General features: G+C 40.8%; 1 protein-coding gene across 2 annotated transcripts in view; it reads left to right on the top strand.

The window, feature by feature from the left end:
• arid1ab (AT rich interactive domain 1Ab (SWI-like)) overlaps window positions 1-27,254 on the top strand; it is a 66,623-nt gene that overhangs the window by 6,047 nt on the left and 33,322 nt on the right. For both annotated transcript variants that reach the window (XM_044138242.1, XM_044138243.1), the window contains exons 2-4: window positions 20,678-20,899; window positions 24,348-24,983; window positions 26,415-26,522. In XM_044138242.1, coding sequence (XP_043994177.1) covers window positions 20,678-20,899; window positions 24,348-24,983; window positions 26,415-26,522 — 966 coding nt within the window. The remainder of the gene's footprint in view (window positions 1-20,677; window positions 20,900-24,347; window positions 24,984-26,414; window positions 26,523-27,254) is intronic.

The raw sequence follows: 27,254 nt of genomic DNA, 5'->3' as shown, positions 1-27,254 counted from the left end.
TTTGTCAGACATTTGCATTTTTGTCTACCCGAAACGCTGTTGCCGTGTAGATGAGCGACCAAAGCATCGTATCAGTGTAAACGAGCGGCCACAATGCTGTTCTCGTGTAATCAAGATGCCAAAACACCATCGTGCGCAAAGTGAGAGGCCGAAACATTATTACGGTGTAAACGAGATGCTAAAACGTTATCATGTAAACCGGATGTAAACGGGGGATCAAAACGGCATTACCAAAATAGGAGACCAAAAGTCAACCAAATTTTTGCATTTGACCATCCTCCAAAAGGTGGCGTTGTGGAAACAGAAACCTTGATACATCCCTGCTCCAACACTGATGGTGGTTCTCAACAACTGGAATTAAAGACTTTTCCTTTATGGTGTTGAAACGTTATTGAAGGGGAGGAAAAGAGAGCATCAACTAAGTGTGTGTATTGTTGTTTCATCCTGTGTGTGTGTAAGATAGACTGGTGACGTATGCAGGGTGTGTACACTGCCTCTCGCCCAGTGACTGCTAGAGTTGGGGACCAGCCCCCAACGTTGGAAGAATAAATGATTATAGATAATGAATGTCATGAATAAAAACTGGAAATCATTTTTTAATTTCACAAATTTGAAGGATTCCCATCCAGTAATCTGCATGAATAAAGCTTAGTTTGTAACCAGTGGGGCCATTACTATTGTGGTTCTGATATCTAAAGACCAAATGAAAAACTCATTGCTGCCTCTAACTTCTCTGGAGAAATTGTTTTGGCCCAGAAAGTCAGCTGAAAGAAGACCAATACACTTTTGTATTGCTTTCAAGAACCTCAAATTTGATTGTTTTGAAGTTCTTCTGGTTGCGAATGACAGGCACTTATAGTGATCTAGAATTTATTTTGTTATATCATAATATTATTGTATTTATTTTTACCAGAGGTTAGCATTAGCACTATTACCATAACAACAAATTTTCCTGTACAATAAATTGCCCCAGAAGTTATTGTGATAACCGATAATATTGTTGTTTTGAGACCATTTTCAAGTACGGTAATGTATTGGCAATGGCTTCATAATGCAAAAGCACATTCTCATAGATCAATAAACTATAAATTCTAATAATTCTAAATTTAACACTGGAACTGGAAGAAATTCAAAATATCCAAAATAAATAAACAAAACAACAGAAACAACAAATCAAATGAATGACGAAGTCTGTAAACAAAATTATCCTGAAATAGAAAAAAGGCTATTTGAGACCAAAACATCACAGTGACGACTTGGTCAAACAACAGAGCAAAAAGAGAAATGATTGAGATTGTTTTAAATGATCATGCAATTAATTGATTTATTGCTTATTGCAACACGCCTAGCTTGCATAACGTGAGAACCTCGTAGCGGTCAATGCCTACTCTGTTAACTCTATAATGTCAAGCAATAAAATCCAATGCGAGACTCTGGAGTTGCCCGCTGAGTTTTTCACATGCGCTAACTACCTTTCAAACACTTCCTGCTTAAATAATCTAAGACACTCTCATATTGTATGGGTGACAGAAGCGTAGGATGGTAATTTCACTATTTGAGCCTGTTAAGCTTACTAAAAGGTGGCCGAGGCTGAAATTTAGACGAGGGTGAAAAGGCAGTGTCAATCTGTGTAGTTTCCCACGGTGACTGTCGATTCGAGTGTTTTCCTATACATCTGAACTGCAGGTGGGGAGGACGCATTATCTCCACAGCTATAATATTAAACAGTGTTTAAAAACAACAACAAAAAAAGCTAGTAGAGATGCTGCACAAAACTACATCTGGATGTGGGCAATGCTTCACACCATCCTTTTGTTTGACGAAGTGGTTTCAGTTTAAGTGGCGGCTTTTTTTTTAAAATTTCGACTACAAGTAAGTGCTCCTGGTTGCATTGTGCACTTTATTAAATGCTTTAGCTTCTCATTCATCAGCATGATTGGCCTTTTAATTGCTGCAGATATATCTCCTGTAATAATCCCACAGAGGATGTTTTTATTGTGCCTCTCACCTGCCTTGGGCCATGCGATCGATGGATTAATGTGTTAATTGAGTGGCTGCGGAGGGGCTAATATTGTGGGTTTTCATCATGACGGCCACATAAACGGGTTCCTGACAGACGGCGGTTGTGAGGGTTGTTTTGGATGGCGGGGCGCCAAGTGGTTCCCCCGGCCCGGCACACGGCGGGAAGTGAGCCGTCAGGGATGCCTCCGTCCCACACCGAGCATGAACTGAAGCAACAGTGTACCTGTCAAAGAAATCCCTGCGGTTGAAGATATGAAGGGAAACGGTGAACTCCCTTGCAACAAACAGAGGAGTTCTACCACAAAGTGGTTGATTAAGCTTGCAGAAAAACACGTTATGGAAGCTTTATGTGGTTAAATTTGGTTCGCCTGATTACAGGCCAGGCTCTGGTTTGTCTTTTTTTTTTAGGGTGCATCCACACCAGACATGTTTAGTCAACTTTAATTGAACTCTGATTAGTTTGTCTAGAAAGTCCAGTTTGTTTGGGAAGACGTGAATGAACTCTGGTCCGCCTGAAAACCTTCGTTTGGGTTCGGGTGAAGTGAACTCTGGTGTGGTTCAAATGTACGTGTGAACGCCAAGCGGACCGGCTACCGCTCCAAAAGCAGGAAACGGGCGATAGTGCAGGGCACTCTGAGTAAATCCAACCAAAAAACCCCCAACATGTTAGTTTAGAACTAGCACTATTAACACAGTGCTATTTCAGGCTTGAGAAATGGCTTGTGGTCTTTTGTCAAAGAGAAAAGAGAAATCGTACAACCACTAAAATCTGTTTTTGTTTCCATTTTATGAAGAAGGAAGTTGCTCTCAAGTCTTCTACAGAGGTTTTTGTGCCGTTTTCTTCTGTGGTTCTTGGAGCAGCACCACCGCAGGCGAGGGAGGGGAACAGGTTTTTCCAAAGAGTTTGATTCATATGACACAGTGCAGTGAGAAAGAAAAACACAGCAGCTGAAAATGGAACAAAAAAAAGTTTTCACAACTATCAGTTGTGGAAATGGCCTTAAAATACTAACAATTCATTAATTGCTAAGTAAATTAATTTATAGAAACAATAACTTTTCTGTGCATGTATAATATATGATCAGTATTTGTAGATCTTTCTGTGGAACGTAATTGCTAAATATTCTCTGTAAATCTGCAGATTCACAGTTTTATTTTGTATAAAGAATGAAATATTTTAAAGAAAATTCATCTTGGGAAGCTGAAATACCCTGTATGGTGGAAAGCAGATGCTCTGATGACAGAACTACTGGACACAATTTTGGCTGACGTTTCCAAAGCAGCCAGTCCAGGCGCAGTTGTTTTCCTTGGCGCTGATTGGCTGTATTCCTCAGAAAATGTATTGTTAGCTTCTGTGCTACTGCTAAGCTGTTTTCTACTGTCTGTATTAATGTATATTTAATTAGCGTCTGAACTTTTAAAATACGCAGATCTGCATGTTATAGTGGAATCTGTGAAGATATGATCAGGGATCGCTTACTATGGAACTTCACTTCTTGAACCTGAAGAGAAGATTTTGGATTCAGCTAATTATTGCTCTATCCCTTTTCTTAGGAAATCTATTGATTGATAAATTAGCCAAAGAAATAATTTGAAAAGCTCCACGGAAAACTTTACTATTCATTTTTTCTTAATTCTCTTGGCTTAAAAACCAGTTTAGGAGATGAGTTTGTATCCAAGGACATTGTTTTCCATGAACTGATTCTGACTTTTGATTGAAACTGAAGTTAAAGTGACACAGATCAGATGATGGTGGTGATTTATTTATTTATTTTTGTTCTCCGATTCTGTCGAGCTTTGATCAGCAAATGCATAATCCTGGGGCTACTTTAAGAATAATTAACTGTTCTGAATATTGAGTAGTTACTAATTAGTCAGATTTCAAGGTGAAGTCAAAGTATTATGGAGAAAAGGTAGTTCATAGAAGGACGTTTTGATCAGTTTTGGAGAAGTTATTGAAATTGTAAACTGACTTTTATCATTTTATGTTGGTTGTTTGCGTTAACAGGATTAGTGATGTGAGCATTAGAAGAACAGCAAAGTTCCCCCCATAAAACCTGCTAAGGTTAAGGGTGCTGGTGCATTTTGTGTTAAAAATGTTAAAAGTTTACAGGAAATGTAATAACATGACAGGTTATTGCAAGACATTGTTGAGAATACTTGATAGTATCTCAAATTAAAATTGAAAATTGCCCATGTCTGGGAAAAAGCTGTAAACACACCAGCAACCTCTGACGCATTTTGGTTCAGTTTTAGTAAACATGACATAAAGTTTCAGCTACATATTTCTACATCTTCTGCAGCACATTTTTGGTATGCGTTTTGTTCCCAGGCTTGGAAATACGGTGAAAACTCAGAAGCCAGGTGAGATGTCAGAGAACTGAAACCAGGCTTTGGCTAGGACCTGCCTGATTGGTGGATTCCTGGAAGACTTTGAGCTTGACTTTCTAGGATATACATGCAGCAGGTGATTGTATGCAATAGACCTTCTCCAGGAAAACCACACACCTTGTGCTCGATGAAAAATGTCAATTTCATGTTTTGTTGTTTTTATGGTGACAGAGCAGCCTTTCAGTCAACAATTTCACCCCAGTTTGATTTAAGACTTATTTGCTTAGATAGTTGGAATAGCTGTCAAATAAATGAATTAGATCATGTTATAGATTTTTTTTTCTTTAAATTTCTGTATTTTCAGAAGCATGAATCTCCTTTTCATGCTTCCATCTATTTATTTTAGTAATCGACAAATATTTTCTACAGTTCCATCTCTTTAATGTGCAAAACGATATACGGGCTCAGTAGGAAAACCTAAATAATCTAATCTGCTGCTGCCGGTTCAGTTGTCCTGACAACCAGAACGGCATTTTTCCCAAATAATTTGTGTTCAGCGAACGCACCGCGAAGTTCCAGCCAAACACAAAGAGGAGTTCAGACGTGAAAGAGTTAAAAAGGGGGAAGGTTACTTTCGACTTTTAAGTCTTCACTGCTGAGTAATGATTCTCCACAGGCCACATGGACAGCACGCTGCCTCCTGGCAACTGTGTATGCGTGTGTGTGTGTGTGTGTGTGTGTGTGTGTGTGTGTGTGAGAGAGAGATACTGTGGTAGTGTTTGCGGAAGAGGGAGAAACGGTGTCAGTGATACCCAGGGGAGGGTGGGAGGGGTGGGGGGTGTTTTGTGAATGATCTTCGTCTGCCCCTGACAGCTGTGTGTATTTGTGTATAAAGTACGGCAGTTACTTTGTGGTTTGTGTAGGTGTGTGTGTGTGTGTGTGTGTGTGTGTGCGCCGCCTCAGGAGCCTCTCCTCTCTGACCTGCTCTTACTCCACGTGTCACCAGCCATCCGTCTTTGTGTACTAACATCAGCCTTTTTCACGCCGCTGACAACCACAAGGCACAGTCACGCTTTCAGAGCCCCCCCCTCCCCCGTTGTTGTTGTTGTTGTTTTCAGGAACAGTCCACTGGGGAAATGTTTTTATTTCAAATATTAAAACTCAGAGGAGTGAGGAGGAGCACCTCCACGTTGGCTGGGTTTTCAGAACGGTTGAAAACTTCCAGAAATTTGCAACGTTTTCACACCTGATCCAGGGCGCTGTTGGTTTGCGTCAGAGTTTGATTATTCATCCTCACCTCCACAAACCAACCAGACGTTTTGAGAAAACCAACTAGAGTTGGGTTAGAGCGAACTAAGCAGGGCTGATGTGAACACACTGTGAGGAGTTAATAAACACATCCAGATAGTGAAAAGGCCGTGATCTGAATAATTGTACGCTCTGCGTTGCGTCTGACTGTACAGTGGCAGAACCAAGCACCTCATGGACAAATGTCAGACTCGGGCTATTGCACCAGGGCACGCTGGAATGTAAAAGTAATTTATTTCTTTTGACATTTACCTTCGAAAATGCTCCAGATTAGCATAGTAATATCCTCCTCGGAGCCTGTGCGGGACGACTGGCTCATTTACATGACGTATGAGGGTTCTGGGGGGGGTTTATGGAATAAAGTGGTTAACCTTTAAATAGGTGCAGTTGTTGATACTCCAAAGGTAGAGACTGATGCTCCTTTCCTCCTCTTATACACATTTCACCTTTGATCTGCGCAGGAAAAGGCTAATGGCTTAAATATCGAGCAGAAAGACAGCAACACGACCAATGCAGGAGCTGCTTCAGGTTTTTCACTCGTATAGGTTAGATTATAACATTTCCTTAAGTCATACAGTGCCAGTTTTAGGGGCCTTCTGATTTCTGCAAAGTGGAAAACACAGACAGAATTGCAAAATGTAATCAAAAGGGATCCACAACAAAGCGATGGTTTCTGAGGGAGTTTTGACCGCTCCGTCCTCCTGAACCTGCCGTTACCTGGTTAGGTAGCGGTTAGCCTGCTTCTTGCAACACCAGAACTTTCCTTCAGTGGAGATGTGTGTGACTGATGGAAGAAATAAAAACAAAGGTTCTGTTCATTAGAGTGATCAATGTTTTACTTTGTAATTTTCCTTTTCTTTGAGACTTATTCTGCTGAGTTCAACTCTCAAGCATTTCACACCAATGTCCATCTTCTCCACATCAGTAGGCCCTATAAATTTGTTTTATTTTTTTGTATTTAATTTTTTCCCCTCCCAGAATCCCACTTTTTTCCATTTTTATTTTTTTGAATTCCTCCTTTTTTCCACTCAGGGTGACCGGAAACAATTCAACAAGTAAACAGCCATATAGATGCGTATTTGCTGCTGTTCAAGTTGTTTCAGCAGAACATTGAGTTCTTTCACAGGATGTTTTTGAAGTATTTCACCATCATTAAAACTAAACATCTCATAAAAAAAAATAAAAAAAATTCACATTTAAAAGACAAATCTACCTTTTAAAAATGTTTGATTTGAACTTAACAGAAATGGTTGTCTCATAAAGAAATTGCAGACATATTCCCCCTTTCTGTGTTGCTCAACCAAAGTCCAAAGTTTTTATAGATTTTCTTCCCTTCTTGAATATTGAAGTAGTTCAACGAAATGTCCACTAAACTCTCAGCTCTATTTTAATGATTTTAGTTAAACATTTAAGTGTTAGCATGTGTTAGCGGCTCGCGTTAGCTCGCTTCTTCTCCGAGTTTTTGATGCGACTCTAATCTATAAATTGTCGTCTCGCGTATTCTTGCTCCTCCCGTCAATCGAATCCTGAGAAAATACGGCGAAAGGTTTTTCCCTAATTCATAAACATGAACATTGAGCTAAGCTTTGAGTTTTTGTCGTTTTTTTGTTGGTTTTTGGTGATTCTGGACTTAGGTTAGCTTTTTGGGACTTTGGTTGCTTTAATTTTAAAACATTTTCCACTCACTTTTTATTGGGTGTCGTTCACCCCAATACATTCCTTCGAAACATTGACAGTTTTAGGACGTTCTTAAAGACTGGCTTCATTTGTTTCCTGGATGCTAAAGCAAGCTAAGACAGCTAACTGTAAATCAGAGCTTTTTCCTCGAATGCTGTTTGGTGGTTGTTCAAGTTATTTGAAATGGATTTTGTAGAAACAAGTGAACAATTCTCTGACAGGGTGCATTTTTATTTTTTCCAGTTGTGCAAAACCAGTTGATTGATTGAGCTGTAATAAGTTTTCAGCTGTTTGTTTGTTTGTTTCATGCTAACACTTTAGTCAAATCTGGAGGATATTTGGCAGGTTTCTGATCATTCTGAGGGAACAAACTTTGGAACCTAAAGTTAATTAATTTCCATTTCAATGGTGGTTTGTTTTTCTTGTGTCTCCATTAAAGTGTGGATGAAAATAGTCCTCAGACTGGTGCTTTGGTCTCAACTAGTCCTGTTTTGGTCTCAACTAGTCCTGCTTTGGTCTCAACTAGTCCTGTTTTGTTTAGAGACTTCCATTTTATTAGTTGTTTCTGTTGTTTATTTCTATTGAATATTTAAAATGTCTTGGCAGTTCCTGTGTTAAATGTTCATCAGAATTTAAAGTTTTGACTTTGAGACAGTGTGCTTGCATTATTATGCCCGTTGCCATTATGAAAATGGTCTTAACACATTATTTTAAAACAATATTAAGTGTGTCCTGATGCAACTTTCTTCAACCACAATGCGAAATCATCACAAATCATGCATAATTTAACTTATTTTGTAGAGTGGGATGTTGGAAATGGCTTCATCAGGCGATGTTGCTCAGAGAACAACAGAGACATTTCTTACTAACCAATGGGTCTCCCAGAAGGATGTAAGCGTAGCTGGATAAAAATTGTGGGGTGGACTAGATGACGGAGCGGAGTGCTGCTGCTGTTGTTGTGCTTAGAGTTCAGATGCAGATTTTAAAAATCCGCTTCTTGTTTTTTTAGCTGATATCAGACTAGGATTGAGCGTTTATCGTTTATCATTTATTGTGATAATTCCGTGTCATGGCAAAAAATAATTTATTTGTTTTTTTCACAATAAATTTCAGTAATGATGCTTAAAGTCCCTCAAAACTGTCTGGATTATTTTGTACTATTTTCTCCACTGTTTGCTCAATGAAAGTATTAATATAAGTGAATTTGAAAGTACAATCACTGGATGCAGTTTAGTGATAACAATCACACTTTCTTTAAGTGACTGGTGTCTTAAAGCAGCATATTATAAGTAGGAGTGTTTGTGGAGTGCCATGTGAAAGCAGCCATAGAGTTATTACAGTTCTTATCACCACTTTTATCGTCATCACAACACCACCACAAAATATCATGATAAATCTGTAAGGGGAGAGTTTGTATGGGAAGCGTGCTGGTATGTCTCCTCTCTTCTGATTTGCAGATTTGCCTCAGAATGAGCAGGTGTTCTGCAGTATGCAAATAACCAACCTCACTGGTTCTAACGGTCCTGCTCCGTTCATCCGTCACACGGCCGCTAATGTTGATTCTACCGACGTTAACCGTATTACTCCAATTTTTCCAGGATGACGGAAATCAAATTGCTGGTGTGTGTGAGATAAATAAATTACATATCAGTTTGAAAGACTTAAAAAAAAAAAGCCAAACTGAAGAAAATAGCTTCTATATTTTGTTAGTTATAGCTATGTAAAGTAACTTTGTGTTTTAGTACTTATTTATTAAGGATATACTCTACATGCTGGTCTTACTCAGAGCCCTTCTGGTAACTCCAAATAAAACAGCAGCCACCTCCACTCACTCCTTGGAATCAGCCGCTGTCACCTGGAAATAGAAGTTTAGGCTGACGGCTTGACAGCTGGCAGTCTGGGTGGATGTTCACTCTTTGGCGTGTGCAGCTGTAATATTGAACTGACAGGCCTGGCAGCAGGGAACCTGCTTTTATTTTTATTGGATGGCCTCGGTGAGCTGTTTTGATCCACCTGATAGGACTGTTTTTTCTGCCTTATTTCCCACTCAGTACAACATTTTTCAGCTGGTCCTGATATGTTTATTATTATCCACCAGGCAGTGTTGTGCGCCAGCCTGTGCTGTTAAATTGAAAGTCAGATGAGTTCCTTTTAATGGAAGGATGTGTGAATTGATTTTTTTTTTTTTTATCCTTTACATGAGGATGGAGTTTTGAAGTTCTTGTGTGGCTTCCTGACCCATCAGAATGCCTGTCTGGTTTGGATTTCTGCCTCCTGTTGTTAAATTTCTCTATAAAATGGAAGCTTTAGAATAAAACTTGTGGGATTTTTTTTTACACATGTTTTGCTGTCAGTCTAAAATTGAACAAATCTGATGGTGTTTTTGCCTTTACGCCCCCCACACACGATTCTTTTGCTCACAAATGTAAATGCGCTCACATCAGTCTCACTGCACGCTCTGGTTTTTGGCACAAATATAAAGTCATATACAGAAGGTTGCCCTAAAAGGCTGAGAGATCAAGCAGCGTGGCTTTTACTTGATGCATAACATTGATGCATTATTCTCTGAAGATGAGCCCTTCTAGATGGATTTGATGAAAGCTGACACAGGTGAACTTGGTTTTAAGAGCACCTTCCCAATCGTCTGTTTGGAGTGATAGGTGGGGTTTTCAATCTGCGCCGAGGGACACGACGAGATGCCGCAATAGCGGGGACGGCACGATTGTTTTTATAAATGCCATCTTGGTGTGAACTTGCTGTGATAGTCACCTTGCTGCTTTTGTGCCTTGAATTTTGTCAAATTTTAGGGCCATTTGAAACTCGCTTCATCTTCCAAATTCCATATTTTCCATTTTGATGTTTTTAAATTCCATCTTTTTTCTATTTTAACCATATTTATTAGCCCATATTTATTAACCCCAAAAGTATGTAATTGTGGCGAGAATTTAAAAAGTAACAGGGTATTAGTGTGTTTCTGCTCCGCTTTACCAAAAATGAGCAGTTTGTTAAACTATTTTCCTATCAGAATATCTGATTCTAGACACGATAAGCACCTTCAACTCTTCTCTCTCTTCTACTGATTCATTTTCAAGTCCAAGAGTTAGCAGACGTGACTAGCTGCAGCTAGCTAGCTTCTTCTCTCTGTCTGAGTTGTTGTATCTTTGTACCTCCAGTCAGTGGACAGAAAGTGTTCTTCTGACCCTGAACCTTGTGCCAAGGTTTGAGTTATTTGTTTTGTTTTTCTTTGTAAAGGAAGAAATTGTTGTTTCAGAGCCTTTTTTTTTGCACCATGGCTAAGATGTTAGCAGAGCAGATACTGAGCCCTGCGTAACCAGGTAACCACAGGAGTTTCTACCCTTCAGCCTTTCCTTACCTATCAGATGTCATCTAATTTTGCAAAATTCCACATTTTAGCGTAGATTTCACTTTTTTAATTAAATTTCACGAGTCCATTTGTGTTTTCCGTATAGTGGAAATCATAGTGCCCTAGATGTGGATAATGAAGAAATGTGTATATATATAATATATGCTTGAACCTCCTCTCGCCAGGTTCAATGTGTTAACTATCTCTGTTATCTCTGTTATCTCTGTTATTGTTACTGGTGTATAAAAAAAAAATCCTATTTAAAACTAAGAAACAAATTAAACTTAACCTGGTGGGAGGGCAACTCGAGCTGCCAGGCTCATAGCACACTCAGGGAAACCCTGACTTCCAGTTGTTTGTGTTTTTAGTTTTTGGTGTTCTCACCATAGTGTGTCAGATCCCATCCGTCTCTCTCCACTGAGCGTCTCCAGAAGTTGTTGTGAACAGCTGGGTGAACATCTGGGTGAGTGAGGTGCCTCTGCTCTGCGTGGATGACGTCGGCGGCGCCACCTCCTGTACGCTGTACCGCCGTAATCTTCACTTTTACTCCGAGTCATGGAGCGGTCAAAAGGGAGGTGGAGTTTGTTTTTTGTTTGTTTGTTTGTTTGTTTTAATCGGTTCAGCTTAATCTCTTAATTAAGAACACAACCTTTTATTTGTCTTGCTTATTGCAGACAATCCGTTTCAGGCTCACAGTTTGGACATAACAGTAAGATAAATGTAATTTCTTTTTCTCGTGATGTTGTTGCCTTTAGACCTTAAACATACACATCCACCGCAGCTTTTCTTCCTTTTAAAGCTTATTGAACAGTCGCCGCGGCGAGAGTTTGGAGTGCATTTCTGTGAAAGTACAACTGATTGTATCAGCTGAACAAAGTCTTGATTCATATCAGCCTTCCAACCGCACCGCACTGCAGCGCGGTGAGCTGAGCCATGATGAATGGAACGGATGAAGCTGCTGCTGCTGCTGCTGCTAACCCGTCTCCGCTCCACAGCCAGCAAACTCCATTTGGACTCGGTTCTTTTAGTTGATTTTCTTTAAAAGACATGAATACGTTCAGAAACAGAAATGTTTTTTCACATCGTCAGTCGTCCATGTTGCTAATTAGCCATATGCTGCAATCAGGCGCTTCTGTTTATCAGATAGGACAGCGGCCGCCAACTGGTGGACCTCCAGATTACAATCAAACTGGAACTTGGCCAACTGCTACAAGTTAATGTAGAGATTTTGATTCCATCCTTTTTTTATGCAGAAAGTCTAAAAACAGTTAACCTGTTCCCACCTTTTAGGCAGTTTTTGTTTGACAGAAGGGCAAACTCCAGTCTGACTAAATGAGACCACGTTACTTCAGCTTTATAACAGCACTTACATGTTTCAACCTTCATACTCTGAATTGAGCACAAGTGTTACTGTTCTACTGGTTAATTTTCAGGTATTTTACTGCTCCAAAATGTCAGTGTATACACTGTTAAAGTAATGTAAGGCTGTTCAAAATGGCATTTTAGGAGTCATTTCATTGCAATCATACACACATCCTAAGTAGAAACTGGTTAGAAGGTTTTCTATCTATGATTGCATTGAGTCATTGACTTGCAGCATTCACTCTTCCTGGATGAGCAAGTAGAACAGCAGACGGTCGCTAGCATTGTGCCGTAGACTTTACAGCGATCTCTGAGACAAAGTGTGCATGTAGCGACAGTAGAGAGAGAAAAAACTCCCCTTTTACAAGACAAAACCTCCAGCAGAACCAGAACCTGGCTCGGTGTTCTGCTGGGAGAAAACCGACGGAACACAGGAGAGTGGAAGTGAAAAGATTCAAGGAGATGGTTTAGCTTAAACTCACCTGAGTTGTAGGTTAGAAGCTCTGTAGCACATTAAAATAATAAAAACATGCAGGTCAAAGTAGCTTTTAACCGAACATGAATTCTTTTTTCCTTGATTTTCAGCAATGACCTCTGTATTTAGCCTAGTTAAATGAACGTTTATGCCAAGTTGGAGCTACAAGTATTATTTTGGTGTTATAAAAATTTTTTAAAAGCTAGACTATTAGTTCTGCACATAATGTTTGAGTTCTTTAAAAAATGAGGGGGAAGCATTTTTAACACCTTAAACCACAGCAATCTGCTTCACTTGTGACGCAGAGCAACAGGAAATGTGGACCTCCAGCTATTGATTTGTAAAATAAAAAATTCAGTCACCCTATAATTGCATACGTCTTGGATTAATAAAAGATGTTAAAATGGAATTCGGAAAAATTGAAACAATTTGAAAAGGTGGAATTTGGGGAAAAGCAAAACAAAATTTAGGGAACTAATAAACCGCAGTTCAGATGCTGCTGAGTGTTGAAGTGGAGTCAGTAGCTGAAGGGGGGATACAGACAGCGGGATATCCCATGTCACAGTGACGTGGTGCGTGTGACTCCACCGGCGGTCTTAGATGCCTCGCGTTGTAGCCGGTGTGTCGTGTTGCGTGTTTGTGGGGCTCCCAGGCAGAACAATGGCGTGTGCGCGCGCGCGCGCGCTTCAAGCCGAGGCCATGTGGCGGATTAAATTGGCAGCAGTTGTTTATCGTCTCTCCCCTCGTGGTCCATCTGCTGCACTCGGCCCGGCCGACTCGAGCTTTTCTGTCAGGCGCCGCCTTCCCGCTCCACCCTCCTCACCCTCACCTTCCGTTGCCGTGTGCGTCTGACGCTCGCACACGCGCGCGCGGTTCTGAATCGTTGCGATATCTACCGTTGGCCCGGGCCATGACACAATATTCTCAGTTCAGCATCCTCTGCCAGCGGGCTTCCCTTTATGCAGATTAGCCATGTGCTAATTTTGGTAATTTATTTATTGTTTAACTAGGAGGAGGAGGAAAAAAGAGAGGAGAGATTTCTCTTGAAGTGACTGATGACTGGGCAGAAACACTGTTTGGTGCACTGAAAGACTCAGCATTAGATGTTGAATACTTAACTTTTTTATTTTCATTTTAAAACAGAAGAGTCATATCAACTACAATCCAAACAATTTTCATGTCAAACATTTTTAATGTTTTGCCAGAATCACCAACAGTATTCTTTTTATTTGGATTTATCTGATAAATCAAGATGGAGTGATGCATAATTGTCATTGTAAAAGTTGAAAGGATTATTTTAGTTGAGCTTTATGTATACGTTTGCAGTTCACCTTTTACTGGACTTGAAGCAGCAAGTTTCTGACCAAATTTACATCTTAAATGCAAGATGTATCTATTTTTCTACAGTTTTGGCTTAGTTACAGGAGATAACGTCTCTCCTTCTGCCTTGTTGTTTCAGAAAATAGCATGTTTTCATTTAGAGTTTGTATTCTCCATTTAATGATTGTTTGGTTACCGATGGTGTCAGTAACCATCAGTAACTGACAGCATCCAGGAAGTTGTGATCACTTTATTAAGCTCCAGACATGAACAACCATGTTACAAATATAAATATGGTATTTCAACACAGATCAACATTTTCTGATTAACAATTAAATTAGTCTTGGGACGATGGTGGTGATAGTGGTAGGAGTACGTCCCTTACCAATTTTATTTTTAAGTATATTTAAATTGATAACCACCTCTGAACAAGATTGTCTTTCATCAGTCTCAACTGTGCAGTTAGATCTTCCATAATGTAATCCAATTATTAGTGCAAATTCAAAAAAGATTTTGCACAGTTTTAAAATGGCAACTTTTCCACACATTTGACCAATCATCTTCATGTTTTCTGTTTCTCCTCCTTGTTCTGACCAATCGCTGCATTGTGGCTGAATTTTGACCGATCCCATCAGCCTCCCTCTACTTTAACTTCCTGTTTCACAGCGTCTCTCGAAAGCTGAACCTTCATTGAGAGGAATTAATGTGTGACTCTAATCGGAAACATTTAACCTTTCTGTAGGATTTGCTCCTCCAGTGTAAACACTTCGTGTCAACTAGAGCAACCAACACGGAGGACTTTTTTTGCGTTTTGACCTCTCCTCAGGACATGATTTTACTTGCATTAAGGGTCATACTTCAAGAACTTGAAAATGTTGTTTACACATCAAATATTAACCATGTTGAAATCCTGACTCTTTCTTGGGGGGAGGGAGGGAGTTATGTGTAGCAAATTAGACTCCCTTTGGTAAGATCATCATATGGCAAAAATAAAGCTGAAAAAGGATTTGTCAAAATGTGGTCAGTAATATTAGTCCACAATAATAATCACAATAATCACAAAAACAAACAAAACAAAAAAAAACCACACACAGAAAACAAAACATGTCAACATCCTGACTTAACAGCGAAGCTTCAGTTCTTGTTTCTCTTCTGCTAATTCAGTGACCCAACCAAAGAGGAGCAGAGCCTTGGAAAGCAGCCAATCACCTCCATTCAAGATGTGATGGGATTCAACCACCTTTAATGCAATTCTCTGGGAATCTGAAGAATTTCTACTAGTGGGTTAGATAAAAAAAAAAAAAAAAAAACTGAAGAAGAAAAAAAATCAAAAGAAATGCCAGGAAAATGCAGCTCTGGCAACAGGTGGGACCTGACAGGCGTGGGGGAATAAACGCCCCCAGGAAGAAAAGATGGAAACACAGTGACTGACATCGTTGATGAGAAGGAGCAGAACATTTTGACCGTTTGGCTATTTAAGGTTGGACCAAAAAACAAAGTGGTGTGTGCTTCAAAAACGCAACGCTTCACTATCCCAGACCAGTCCTGTGCAGCAGGACTGACTCGGTGCTCATATAATTGGGCATTTTTTTCTTTCTTGAGTGAAGACAATTTCTATTTTATTTTTTTCATTAATGTCTTTGAAAGATAATGTTTGATGTTTGCAGAGAGAATATAAAGAACTGAAATTTATTTTCTTTCTTAGGACAGACGTCTTTTATTGGGGGGTTTTTTCCTCCTTAAATTTTCACTGAGCAATATTGTTTTCTGTCTCTTTATGCTTCTTTTTCCTCTGTTTATACCTTAAAAAAAGGCAATATTTAAAATGAGTTAGACAATGGAGAGATTTTGAGAATTTATATTTCAATTCCAATTTTTTTTCATATCAACAAAAGTTTGTTTGTTTCTGTTTTGTTCTCTGTAATGCTTGACGATTTGAGCAGAAAATATACCTTCTATTTATCAAAAGCAGATGAATAGTGTTTGTCATGTTTGACTTTTAAAAATAAAACTTTTAAAATCAAAACATCTTACAATAAGAAATTTTACTTGATGTTAAGTTGTCCCAGAAATTATCATAATAAACGATAAAATTGTTGACTTGGAGACCATTTTTACCTCCTACAGTGATAGTAGCATAAAATTGCAGAAACACATGTTTCACAAGCTTTAAATTCTAACAAACATTTCATATCGGAACATTTACATATATAAATGTATATTTGCATAAACAAGTATGTAAATGCTCAGGTATGCAGCATTAGCTCTTGGGTATGCATTGTGTTCAGCAGAGAGGACCAGAGACAGAAACTCTTAATGTCAGCTAGTTTTATCATTAGCCCTCTGAAGCGCCACCCTCAGGCTAAAAGTCTTGGTGTGATTTCTCACCTGATAGTCCAGTAGACTCGGTTTGATTGGAGACCAAAGTTGCGACATTTGTTACATTTTCAAAAATGGGAGCGGCGTCAGATTGTAGCGGTTGTATTTCCCGTTTTGTCTTTGATGAAACACGGCGAGCGCTCTATCTCTCCTGTTTGTTTTGGTTGCGTTTAGCCAGAATTCCCTGTGCTATAGTCATCTTCTTATTTTTAGAGTAGCGTCCGTTTCACACGTGCATTCAAATGACAAACTTCACTTCACCATATTCTGATTCATTTTTATAAAAAATGGAAAACGGTGTCTCTGTTTCGAGGCTGCACAGTATATGTGGTTGCCTTGCAGAAAGTAGGTCGTTGGTTCAAATCTCAGTGTTGGGTTTTTCCGTGTGGCGTTTGCAGGTGCACGCACGCCATAGATTCTCCCCAGGTACTCTGGCTTCCTTCTGCAGCTCAGAAACCTGACTGTTTGATTTAGGGATTAGATTTTTGGTCAATATCCGATATGCCAATATACTAAAACTCATTTGGTCAATAACCTATACCGATACCAATACCGATATTTATTTTCTACACCTACTTACTGAAACTATATGACTTTCTCTACTGTGGAATCAAAATACTGCAGTGTCTTTGTCAATTTAGCCTGCTACCAAATGCAAATGCTAAAAAGGAGGCTGAAGATGATGGAACCCTTTCAACTTGTATTATGTTTAACATCAAATTTATTCATGACATCTGCTCTGTCTAATGATGACAACACTCAAACAGTGCACGTTTGATGTCGATCTGTGCTGCAGGCATCTTTGTCACTGGTTTGTCATATAAAAAAGCTTTTATATCGGTGAATTATTTTTGATGAATTGGCGATGTCCGATATACTTTACAGCTACCTTGTGTTTGCGTCACGTGTTTATGTCACGGTTTGTAGTTTTTATAGATGGCAAATTGTGTTGCAGTTATGAATGTTTCCCGCTGTCACACCATAGAAGTTTCCACTAAACTCATATTTTGTGTTTGGGAATAACATTTGCGATTTGGAAGGTTGTTTAAATGCAAACTTCCAAACCTGACCATAGATGTGTGTCGGACTCTTTCCCTGCTACGCCTCAACACTGCGACAGGTACATAAAGCTGCTGTAAAAATATTCTCACTGCCAGAAGAATATCGACCCAAGTTGTGTTTAGGGAGGGGGTTTGGAAATTATACGGCCGTTGTGATCTCCAGGAGGTTTTGTCTGAATGAGAAATGGATTTCTTTTCTTTTTCCTCTCCCCAATTTTCTTTTTTTTTTTTCATTGTCTGTGCTTTATAAGTAATTTGCGTACTGCCTGTTTTTTTCACATGGCATTAGAGGATTACACAGCTGATCTGTGCCTCTGTGCCACATTTTACCAATGACACTGGAGGCTCTGCCCAAGCAGCTCATTACGTATGACTGATTGTGCGTTTCTGTTCAGTTAAGAAGAGAAAAAAAAGTTGCTTTAGAGTGTGAGGCGATCGTTGCCTCAGTTGGACACGTGCACCTGTCTGAAATACACTCTGCTCTTCAACGCTCAGCTGAGCTGCTGTATTGTTTGGCATGGTGTCAGATGGGGTGTGTGTGTGTGTGGTGGGGGGTTATGGTGTCCTTCCTTCCAGACTGGGGTTAAAAGTGCAACAGAGGTCACAGGAGATTTCCTAGCAGGGCCTGCTACTTCCCCCCCCCCGCCCCCCCTTTCACTCCCCACAGAGTGGTCCGTAATGACCCCAGGGACCATAGTAACACATATGCACACACCCCAAGCCTTCTCTTTCCTGGTCACACGCACACACACAAACACACACATTCTCCTGAACCTGGAGGAGCTCAGGAGAGTGTGGCCTGGGGCAGGCTAGAGGGAAAATGTGGAGTGGAATACGTTATCTTGGATAATGTTGGTTGACCGCACTTACAGCTTGTTGATTTATGCCAACACCTAGAGTGTTTCCCAACACACGGTTCTCCTGCTGCGATCCCCTCCACCCCTCCCATCCAACTCCACTCCCCCCTCTCGTCGCTGCTCTGTCATTCATAAGATGCCAAGGCCTGCTGCTTTCTGAAAGCCCAGGAAGAGCAGGGCCTGGCCCGGGTTCAAACAGCAGCGCAGCTGGGACCTGTTACATTTTCGGCAGGCTGCCCTCTCTTCTCCCACCCCCATCCCCACACACCCCCCAGCTATAAATAGCAACGGCGGTTGTCTCCCTCAACCGAGGCAAAGAGGGTTTTTTGGGGGGGAAAGAGGAGAAGGACGAAAAAACACTCAGATTAATAACCGTGGGAAGCAATGAAAGCTTTGTGTCTGCTACCCGAGGTCAGCGGGCCGGGAGGTGTCGCTACTTCAAAGCCTCTCTTTGTGGCTCGTAGCTTCAGATGGTTCTGCGGTGGGTTTGATGGGAACATGTCGGGGCTGCCAGGGATGTGAAGAGCTGACATTAGATTTCAGATTCCTGGTTCATTTTCACGAGAACTTCAAGGGTCTTTAGTACTTTTGCGTCTATTGGAGGAGGGGGGTGCTGTCTTTTTATTTTTTTTTGTTGTTTTTGTTTTTTTTAGGTATTTCTTTAAAGTCCCTCAAACATACACACACACCCACACACACACTTTATGGTCCTTTGCTCCAGCTGTTTACAGATGAGAGGTTGCATCATCCAGCTCAGTCACGCTGGCTCTGGAAACTTCACAGCGCTCCAACCCGACCCGGGTCCAGCTGAGAGTCGGCGGGCCCGACTCCAGACGCCGCAGACAACTTCCACTTCCCTAACAATATTTTCACAGAAACTCTCCCCAACGTGTCTGCTGTAACAGTATCCACCCACTGGCACAATGATCTCCTGGGCAGGAAAAATGCTCCTGGCGGATGTAGTGGGCTCGTTCATTCATTCTTAGCCAGTTTTTTTCCCCCCTTTTTTCTGGGAAAGTAAATCCACTTGTGTTTTGTTTTTCTTTTTTTTTTTTCTTTTTTCTTCCCCTTCGGCATTTTGTTCTATTTTTGTTTGATTATACTGTGACGGGTTTATGAGATGATCCTCACAAGACACTTGGTTGTCATGCCATTGCCTGTATTTGTCAATGAGCAGTTTAAGAATGCGAAATGGAAATGGTTCCAGAAGTAGGCTTTAAAACCTTGTCTTCAGGGTCTGTTGTATCAATGCTTGTTGATGTGATTGTAAAGTCTTATGGTGATTGTCCAATAGTGACAGTAAATGCTATAAAATCCGATAGTGACATGAAACACTGTAAATTCTGACGCTTATGGTAGATTCTGTAAAGTCTGATACTGACTTTACAGTGTACTTTACAGAGTCTTTACAGAGTGTACTCTTGAGATTAAAAGTGTTGGTAGATACCGCAGAGTCTGATAGTGAAAGTAGACACAGTAAAATATGAAATACAGTAGATGCTGTAAAGACTGACGGCGGCGGTAGACGCTGTAAAGACCGACGGCGACGGTAGACGCTGTAAAGACCGATAGTGACAGTAGACACTGTAAAGACCGATAGCGACGGTAGACGCTGTAAAGACAGATAGTGACAGTAGACGCTGTAAAGACCGACGGCGACGGTAGATGCTGTAAAGACCGATAGTGACGGTAGATGCTGTAAAGACCGATAGTGACGGTAGATGCTGTAAAGACCGATAGTGACGGTAGACGCTGTAAAGACTGACGGCGACGGTAGATGCTGTAAAGACCGATAGTGACAGTAGACGCTGTAAAGACCGACGGCGACGGTAGATGCTGTAAAGACCGATAGTGACGGTAGACGCTGTAAAGACAGATAGTGACAGTAGACGCTGTAAAGACCGACGGCGACGGTAGATGCTGTAAAGACCGATAGTGACGGTAGACGCTGTAAAGACAGATAGTGACAGTAGACGCTGTAAAGACCGACGGCGACGGTAGATGCTGTAAAGACCGATAGCGATGATAGATGCTGTAAAGACCGATAGTGACGGTAGACGCTGTAAAGACCGACGGCGACGGTAGACGCTGTAAAGACCGACGGCGACGGTAGACGCTGTAAAGACTGACGGCGACGGTAGACGCTGTAAAGACCGATGGCGACGGTAGACACTGTAAAGACCGATAGTGACAGTAGACGCTGTAAAGACAGATAGTGACAGTAGACGCTGTAAAGACCGACGGCGACGGTAGATGCTGTAAAGACCGATAGTGACGGTAGACGCTGTAAAGACCGATGGCGACGGTAGACGCTGTAAAGACTGACGGCGATGGTAGACGCTGTAAAGACCGATGGCGACGGTAGACGCTGTAAAGACTGACGGCGATGGTAGACGCTGTAAAGACCGATGGCGACAGACGCTGTAATGTCTCATGGTGACTGTAAACACCATCTACCCCAACAAGTTTTTTCTTTACACTCTAATGCCATAGTAACATGTTTTCTTCATGTGTCCTCCAGCCTCCCAGCCCGATGGACCAGGTAGGGAAGATGCGAGGCCAGCCGTACGGAGGGCCTAACCCCTACACCCAGCATCAGCAGGGCCCTTCCTCTGGTGCGGGACCCCAACAGGGAGGCTCCTACCCAGCCCAGAGCTACGGACCTCCGGGTCCCCAGAGGTACCCAATGGGGATGCAGAGCCGCACACCGGGCACCATGGGTGGTATGCAGTATGGGCAGCAGGTCAGTATTGTTATATTTCTATGTACGATACAGGCACATTTTAAACTCAACAAATGTCATCTCAAAGCATTTTACGAGGCAAACTGCTCCAAATATATATCCAATTAAATAGAACCCAATTTGGTCTAAATTCAATATAAATTAATTTAATTTGTTCCGGTGTAATGGTTGGGTTTGTAGCAAGAATTCCTACGAAATGTGTGGGTTGTTTGTTTGGCGCTTAATGAGGAAGATTAAATGATGCCCATAATGTGGCCAGACTGCTTTTGGAACCAGTGATTAGGCAAGGTGGTGTTAAAAAAGTCGTTGTAAACTTTTATCTCCAAAAAAAGAAAGTATCAGAGCTCAGAGGTCATTTAATGGACATAGTTTGCAGAATTTGAGGTTAGATTCTCAGAATCCTGTTTGAGAGTTTAATCCTGTCCTGCTGACAGTGTTTGCTATTTTATGAAAACCACTTGCATAAAAATTGATTTGTGAATTTGCACATTTTTTTGTGGAAGATAACTCCAGATCACCAGTAGAAAGTTGGAGGATTCATGGATAATTTCACAGAGTATATCTAATAAATTCAAAAGAAAATTCAGCTCAGAAAGCTGGAATACTTACGAGCAATGCTACTTGAGAACGTTTTTTTAAAGCAGCTGAAGCCCCAAAAGTGGAGATAAGAAAAACTGTAGATTTTAGCTTATGTGTTGCTAGCTAATGCAGTCTCCACTGTGAACATTAACGCATATTAAAGTATATTTGGTGTTTGAACTACTAAAATAAGTAGCTACAAATGTTTTTAAGAGTGACCCCATCTTTTCGTGGGGGACTCTGGTCCATAAGCCCCATGAATCCTGGGAGTCAACTCTGCACACAAATGTTTGGGGGAATACCAAATATAAAATTAGAACTTGTAATATACTAAAGTCAATGCAAACATACACAACATGTTGTCCATCTTCTAAAACATTTTTATGCCGCAATAAACAACAAACCTCACCAAAGATATTACCAGCATAACGTCTGGATTGTCAATAACTACACACTGTTTATTGCAATGCCTGCAAATTTATTTTTTTCCTTTTTTCCAATATTGATATTGGGATGATAATAAATTTGAGATATATTTTACCGCTCTAACATTTTTTTTTAGAACCAATATACAGTGTGTGTAAAGACACCCTGAAAGTGACCAGAAAACCAGAAAACAGCTGAAAATTCAGGATGCATTTTTTTTTTACAGTCAACTCTATTTTCACACATGAAACCAAAAAAAACAAAAACCAACAAACAAAAAAAACTGGAGAACATTCCCGCTGTGCTGCAGCACCTTCATCCAATTGAACACTGTAAACATCCAGTTTGCACTTGCTACTTCCACATAGCCAGGAAACAGACCCTTGTTGAACTCTTCCCAGCCAGACAGCCGTCTCAACAGAGAAACGCATGCAGGGAATCCCGCCGAGCGAAGGCTTTTCTTCTACGTCCGCCGCCGGTGGTCTCGTGCCCATTGTGCGGCGTGATTATCTCATACTGGCCTGACTGGTGTCTGACCATGAACTCGATAAGTGCCCTGCAGAGAAGAAAACAGCCTCCCTGCCTCTGTCGGTGTGATACAATACAGCCACTTGATGTTGTTTTAACGCGCCGCAAATTCTTTATTACCATCTTCTATTTTCTTTGAATCCTTGAGTAGTTTAGTTCCACCATCCCTCATCCGTCTCACAAAGCAGACAAGCCTCTTTTTCTCTCTCTCTCCCTTTTTTTTTTGTATGCAAGTGTTTCCTCACAAGGTCAGAGTTTTCTCCTTGCCTGCTTTTTGAGCGTAATGAAATGAAAATGCAGAATATAAAAAGGTTCATTTTATAGAGATGAAGTCCACATGCGGTTTTTATTTTCCTGGCACTAATTTAAAACACCACACTTGAAATATTTCGACAATTCTCACCTCTGTGAGTTGCTTACTCCACACTCTGCCATATAAACAGCTTCTGACTATCAAAGTCTCAAGAAGCATTGTTATAATGATATAATGCTATAATGTGGAGCACCTTACTCTGTACAACTAGATTGCTTTGCTGCAACTTGTCATCTCATGCTTTTCATGTACGGTGGTCCAGAAGGGTAAATAAAATGCCACAACAATGGGAAAAAAGTCACAATGTAAATTAAATCAGCCAAAACAAAACTTCTGCTAAGATTAATGTTAAGCTAAAACACACATTTTTTATAAATCAGAATTTATGCTAAAACAGAAGTTGTGCTAAAACCAAAGGTATGCTAAAACAATGTTTGCTAACAAAGAAATTTATGCTGAATCTGGGGTTATGCTAAAACAGAATTTCATGTGTCTTTTTCCCCACATTGGAAGTGATGCTAAAGCTGAAGTTATGCTAGCAAGTTTATCATAACTGTTCTTGTAGTATAAATTCCTCTGTATGAGAAAACTTTGGTTTAGCACCAATGTTGGTTTAGAATAACTTCTGTTCCATTACTAGTCCCATTTTAGCAGAAATTCCTTTTTAGGAAAAATTCTGTTTTAATATAACTTCGGTTTTATCGCACATCTGGATATAGTATAAAACAGCCTTCAAAATCTCCCAAGTTTGAACATTTAGAGATGCACTGATTAAAAACGCTTTGACCTCCTGAAATGAATTTTAGCCACTTAACTACAAGATACATGAAATATAACCTTAAAAATGAGAATTATATTGCAAAAACACAAAATTTTGGTCTAGTTTGTAGGGCAAATATCTTATTACACTTGAAAAAATGCACAATTACTTTAAAGTTACTTTCAAAACATGGTAACTTGTTTTAAGTCAATAATTCCTTAATATTAATGTAAAGTTTCTAGTTCCACTGGCACATTATTTCACTTATAATATTTTGTTACAGGCGAAATAATCTGCCTACGTAATTTAAAATGAGCTTGATAATTGCCATTGTGATGATTAATATTTTTTGAAGGTCAATTTTGTTTTCAGAAATGTCATAGCCCACTTCAGTTCTGGTTTTGGTTGTAAGGGGAGCTTTTTTTAAATTATTTTTTATTTTTATTTATTTATTTATTTTTGTTGTGTTTAATTATGGATATTATTAAAACATCTTCCCGTTTCAGTGTTGTGTTATTACAAAATTAAAATTCATTGGTCTAAGGGAGAGCGAACTATTTTGCCAATATTGGTGTATTAGTTTAAAATGGTCTCTAAACAACAATATTAACATTTACCCAATAGTTATTGGGACAATTTATAGTCATAAAACATTTGTCACTGCGACCGGCCTAACAACGATGAATCTGAATTCTTATCACACTGAGAAATCGTGATAAATGCTATCTGATACGATAAATGACTACACTGCTTAAACGCTTTATTTTAAATCTTGTGTTGAAACGGTGTTGAATAGTTAGAGGTTACTAAGCCTAACCGGACCTGAACTGTTTCCTGTCTAGATGTCTGCGTATGGACAGCAGGGTCCAGGAGGCTACGGCCAGCAGAACCAGGGCTACTACAGCCAGCATGGCCCACCGCCCCACACCGGCCAGCAGCAGCCTCCATACTCTGGCCAGACCCAGGGCAGCTCTGCTGCTCCCTACTCTCAGCAGGGTCACCCTTCGCAACCACCGGGCCAACACGCCCAGTCTGGGCCCCCATACCAACAATCGCAAGGGCCCCATGGACCTGCTGCAGGACAGCCTTCCTACAGCCAGCCCCCACAGCCCCATTCAGGACAGCCGCCGTACGTCTCTCCTCAGCAGCAGCAGCAGACTCAACAGCAGCAGCAACAGGGTCCCGGCCCCCAGAGTCAGCAGGGGCCTCAGGGCCAACCCGGTTACCAACAAGCCACCGGACCAGGGCAGACACCCCAGCAGCAGACCCCGCCACAGCAGCAAGGACCACCGCAGCAACCAGGAGGTCCTGCCCCCCAAGCCCAGCAGCCCCCAGGTCACGGCCAGCAGAGCCAACAGTCACCTTACTCCCAGACACCCCCGCTGCAGCAACCACCGCAGCAACAGCAGCAACAGCAGCAACAACCACAGCAACAACAGCAACAGTCTCCATATCAGAGGTTCCCGCCTCCTCCACAGGTATGACCTTCACCTTGAGGACATGAGAGTATAGCTTTGCTCTTTTGAATGTTTAAAGGGGCAGAATTATGTAAAGTCAACTTTTTTGTGTTTTACATCTTATGATGTTATTCCCTCATCAAATACAAACCTGGAGTGTTGCTTTGATTCTTTTATGTATGTTTGAGAAATCTTTTAATCTCCTATAGAGGTTAAAAGTAGGGCTGTATAATTATACCGATTTTACAATATTTATCGATTTTTTTCCACCCTCAGATGATATCGGTTTTTCACCCTCGAGTATTGGTACGTTAAACCATAGGGGTTCATAAGCTTATACTGTCTTTTTAACAAGACTCCGCCTCTCCTAGTCTCACTGTCAGCCTGTGCTTAAAGTGCAAATTATAAACTGCACACCAGTTTTTAAATTGTGTTAATAGGCCAAGTAAAACCGGAGTTATGCTAAAATAAGTAATCCATAATTTTTCGAATGTCAGAAAATGTCAAAAACCGGCCTTTCCTGTTGCATGAAAGGGAATGAGCTTCCAAAAGTAAAAAATGAAATGGAAAATTAGATCCCTTTGTTTTTGGAAATCTCAAATCGGAGTAGCGGCGCAAATGGAGCAGCTGTAAAAGCAGTGAGATTGCGAAATTAATTCAAAGTTTGGATATCAGAGACTAAGAGAACAATGAGATCCTGGCAGTCTGAGAGGCAGATACTCAGAGATCCAAGCAGGGGAATGGCGGCGATCACTACGGGGTGAGGCGGAGCCACTCCCCCAGCAGCTAGTAGTAAACAACTTATAGCCACGGCTAACTCTGGGAGCCAAGGTAGAAAAGCCTTTTCCCTATAGTCCAAAAGACTTTTTTTACTCTAAAATGCAGCCACAGTATGTCCAAAAGAAAAGCATAAGTGCAATCATTGGCATATTGAGAGTCTACAGAGTCTGATAATACCGTGATACATATTGAATTGTGATCAGAATATTGCATTATGAGATTATTGTATTGCTACACCCCTAGTTAAAAGCGGCCAGTTGGACCTAGCCCCGCCTTCAAGAACCAAACCTCTTCTCTGAGCTGCAGTTTCCAAGCTTCCACCTCACAGAGCAGTTCTCCCCCACTCAGCTCCTTAAGACTAGCGGCAGCAATTAGCAAACACCTGGTACAACTGCACATCTGCTGAGCTCATTATAGGAGCTACATCTCAGTGCAATGCTGGTAAAAAATATTAAGTGTAAAGAGCAGGAGTTTCTTAAAGTGACAGAGACCCAATTTCAAGGTGTTAAATGATAAATATATTTTATATGGATAGATTCCTGTGTAAAGTTAACACAGTAATCTCATTGTTCTATAAGGTGGCACTATCTGCTTGGAAAACACACAATATTGCCCCTTTAAAATCTACTAGTTCTCACTAACAGCTCATCTGTATCCTGTTTCTCTAACCAGGAGCTTTCCCAGGATTCCTTCAGCTCCCAGTCCAGTGCTCCTCCTTCTAACCAGCCCACCAAGAGCGGTCAGGAAGACAGCATGCAGGGCCGGCCGTCCAGTCTGCCGGTGAGCCCCTCCTCTCTTTAGCTTTAATGGCTTTTGAAGCGCTGGACCAGCACTAGCATATTCTTTGATTGTTTGACTTGTTAATTGTGTGCAAACTACATTTACTGGAATAAGGTTGCTTATTTACTCTTTGCTTTGAACAATGTGTTTCAGCTGCTTTCTGCACCTTTACCAAAACCCAAATCTGTTTGTGCGATAAAATGCGCTCTACCTAGAACTGTTTTGCAAGCTGTGATTTTTAGGCATTTAGTTGCAAATTGCTGCTTCACATCTCGCTTGGGGTCCTAGCTGACACAACCACAGATAGTAGACGAACAGCGGTTTGAGTTTAGTCAAGGTTTAGGTATGGCAGTGATTTAAAAATGCCTGGATTGGCATAATGACCCGAAATAAGCTGTGACCTGAGCCCTGTGGGTGAATCTGGATGTGTTTACCCAATGGGTTTGTTTTTTTCCATTGTTTACCCACCTAGACGTTGCCTTGAGCAGCACACGGCTTTAGTTGATGATGGGTTGCTTATTTTGTTGAAAGTTTAGTTGCCTCTGTGTCTCAGATATCTGCAGTCTCTCTGACAGCAGATATCAGTCATCCTAGGATGTCATAATATATTTTTATGATTGTAAAATGGCTGATGTTGTGGCACCTTTTCTAAAAAAAAACTGGCACTATTATTCTTGCCACGAGAGGGAAACGTTGAAATTGCTCCACATAACTCTCTTTAAAAAAAGTATT

Source organism: Gambusia affinis, linkage group LG14 (genome assembly GCF_019740435.1).
Source record: "Gambusia affinis linkage group LG14, SWU_Gaff_1.0, whole genome shotgun sequence".
NCBI lineage: Eukaryota > Metazoa > Chordata > Actinopteri > Cyprinodontiformes > Poeciliidae > Gambusia > Gambusia affinis.
The sequence above is the reverse complement of the archived record's forward strand: the minus strand, read 5'-3'. Positions and strand labels throughout refer to the sequence as shown.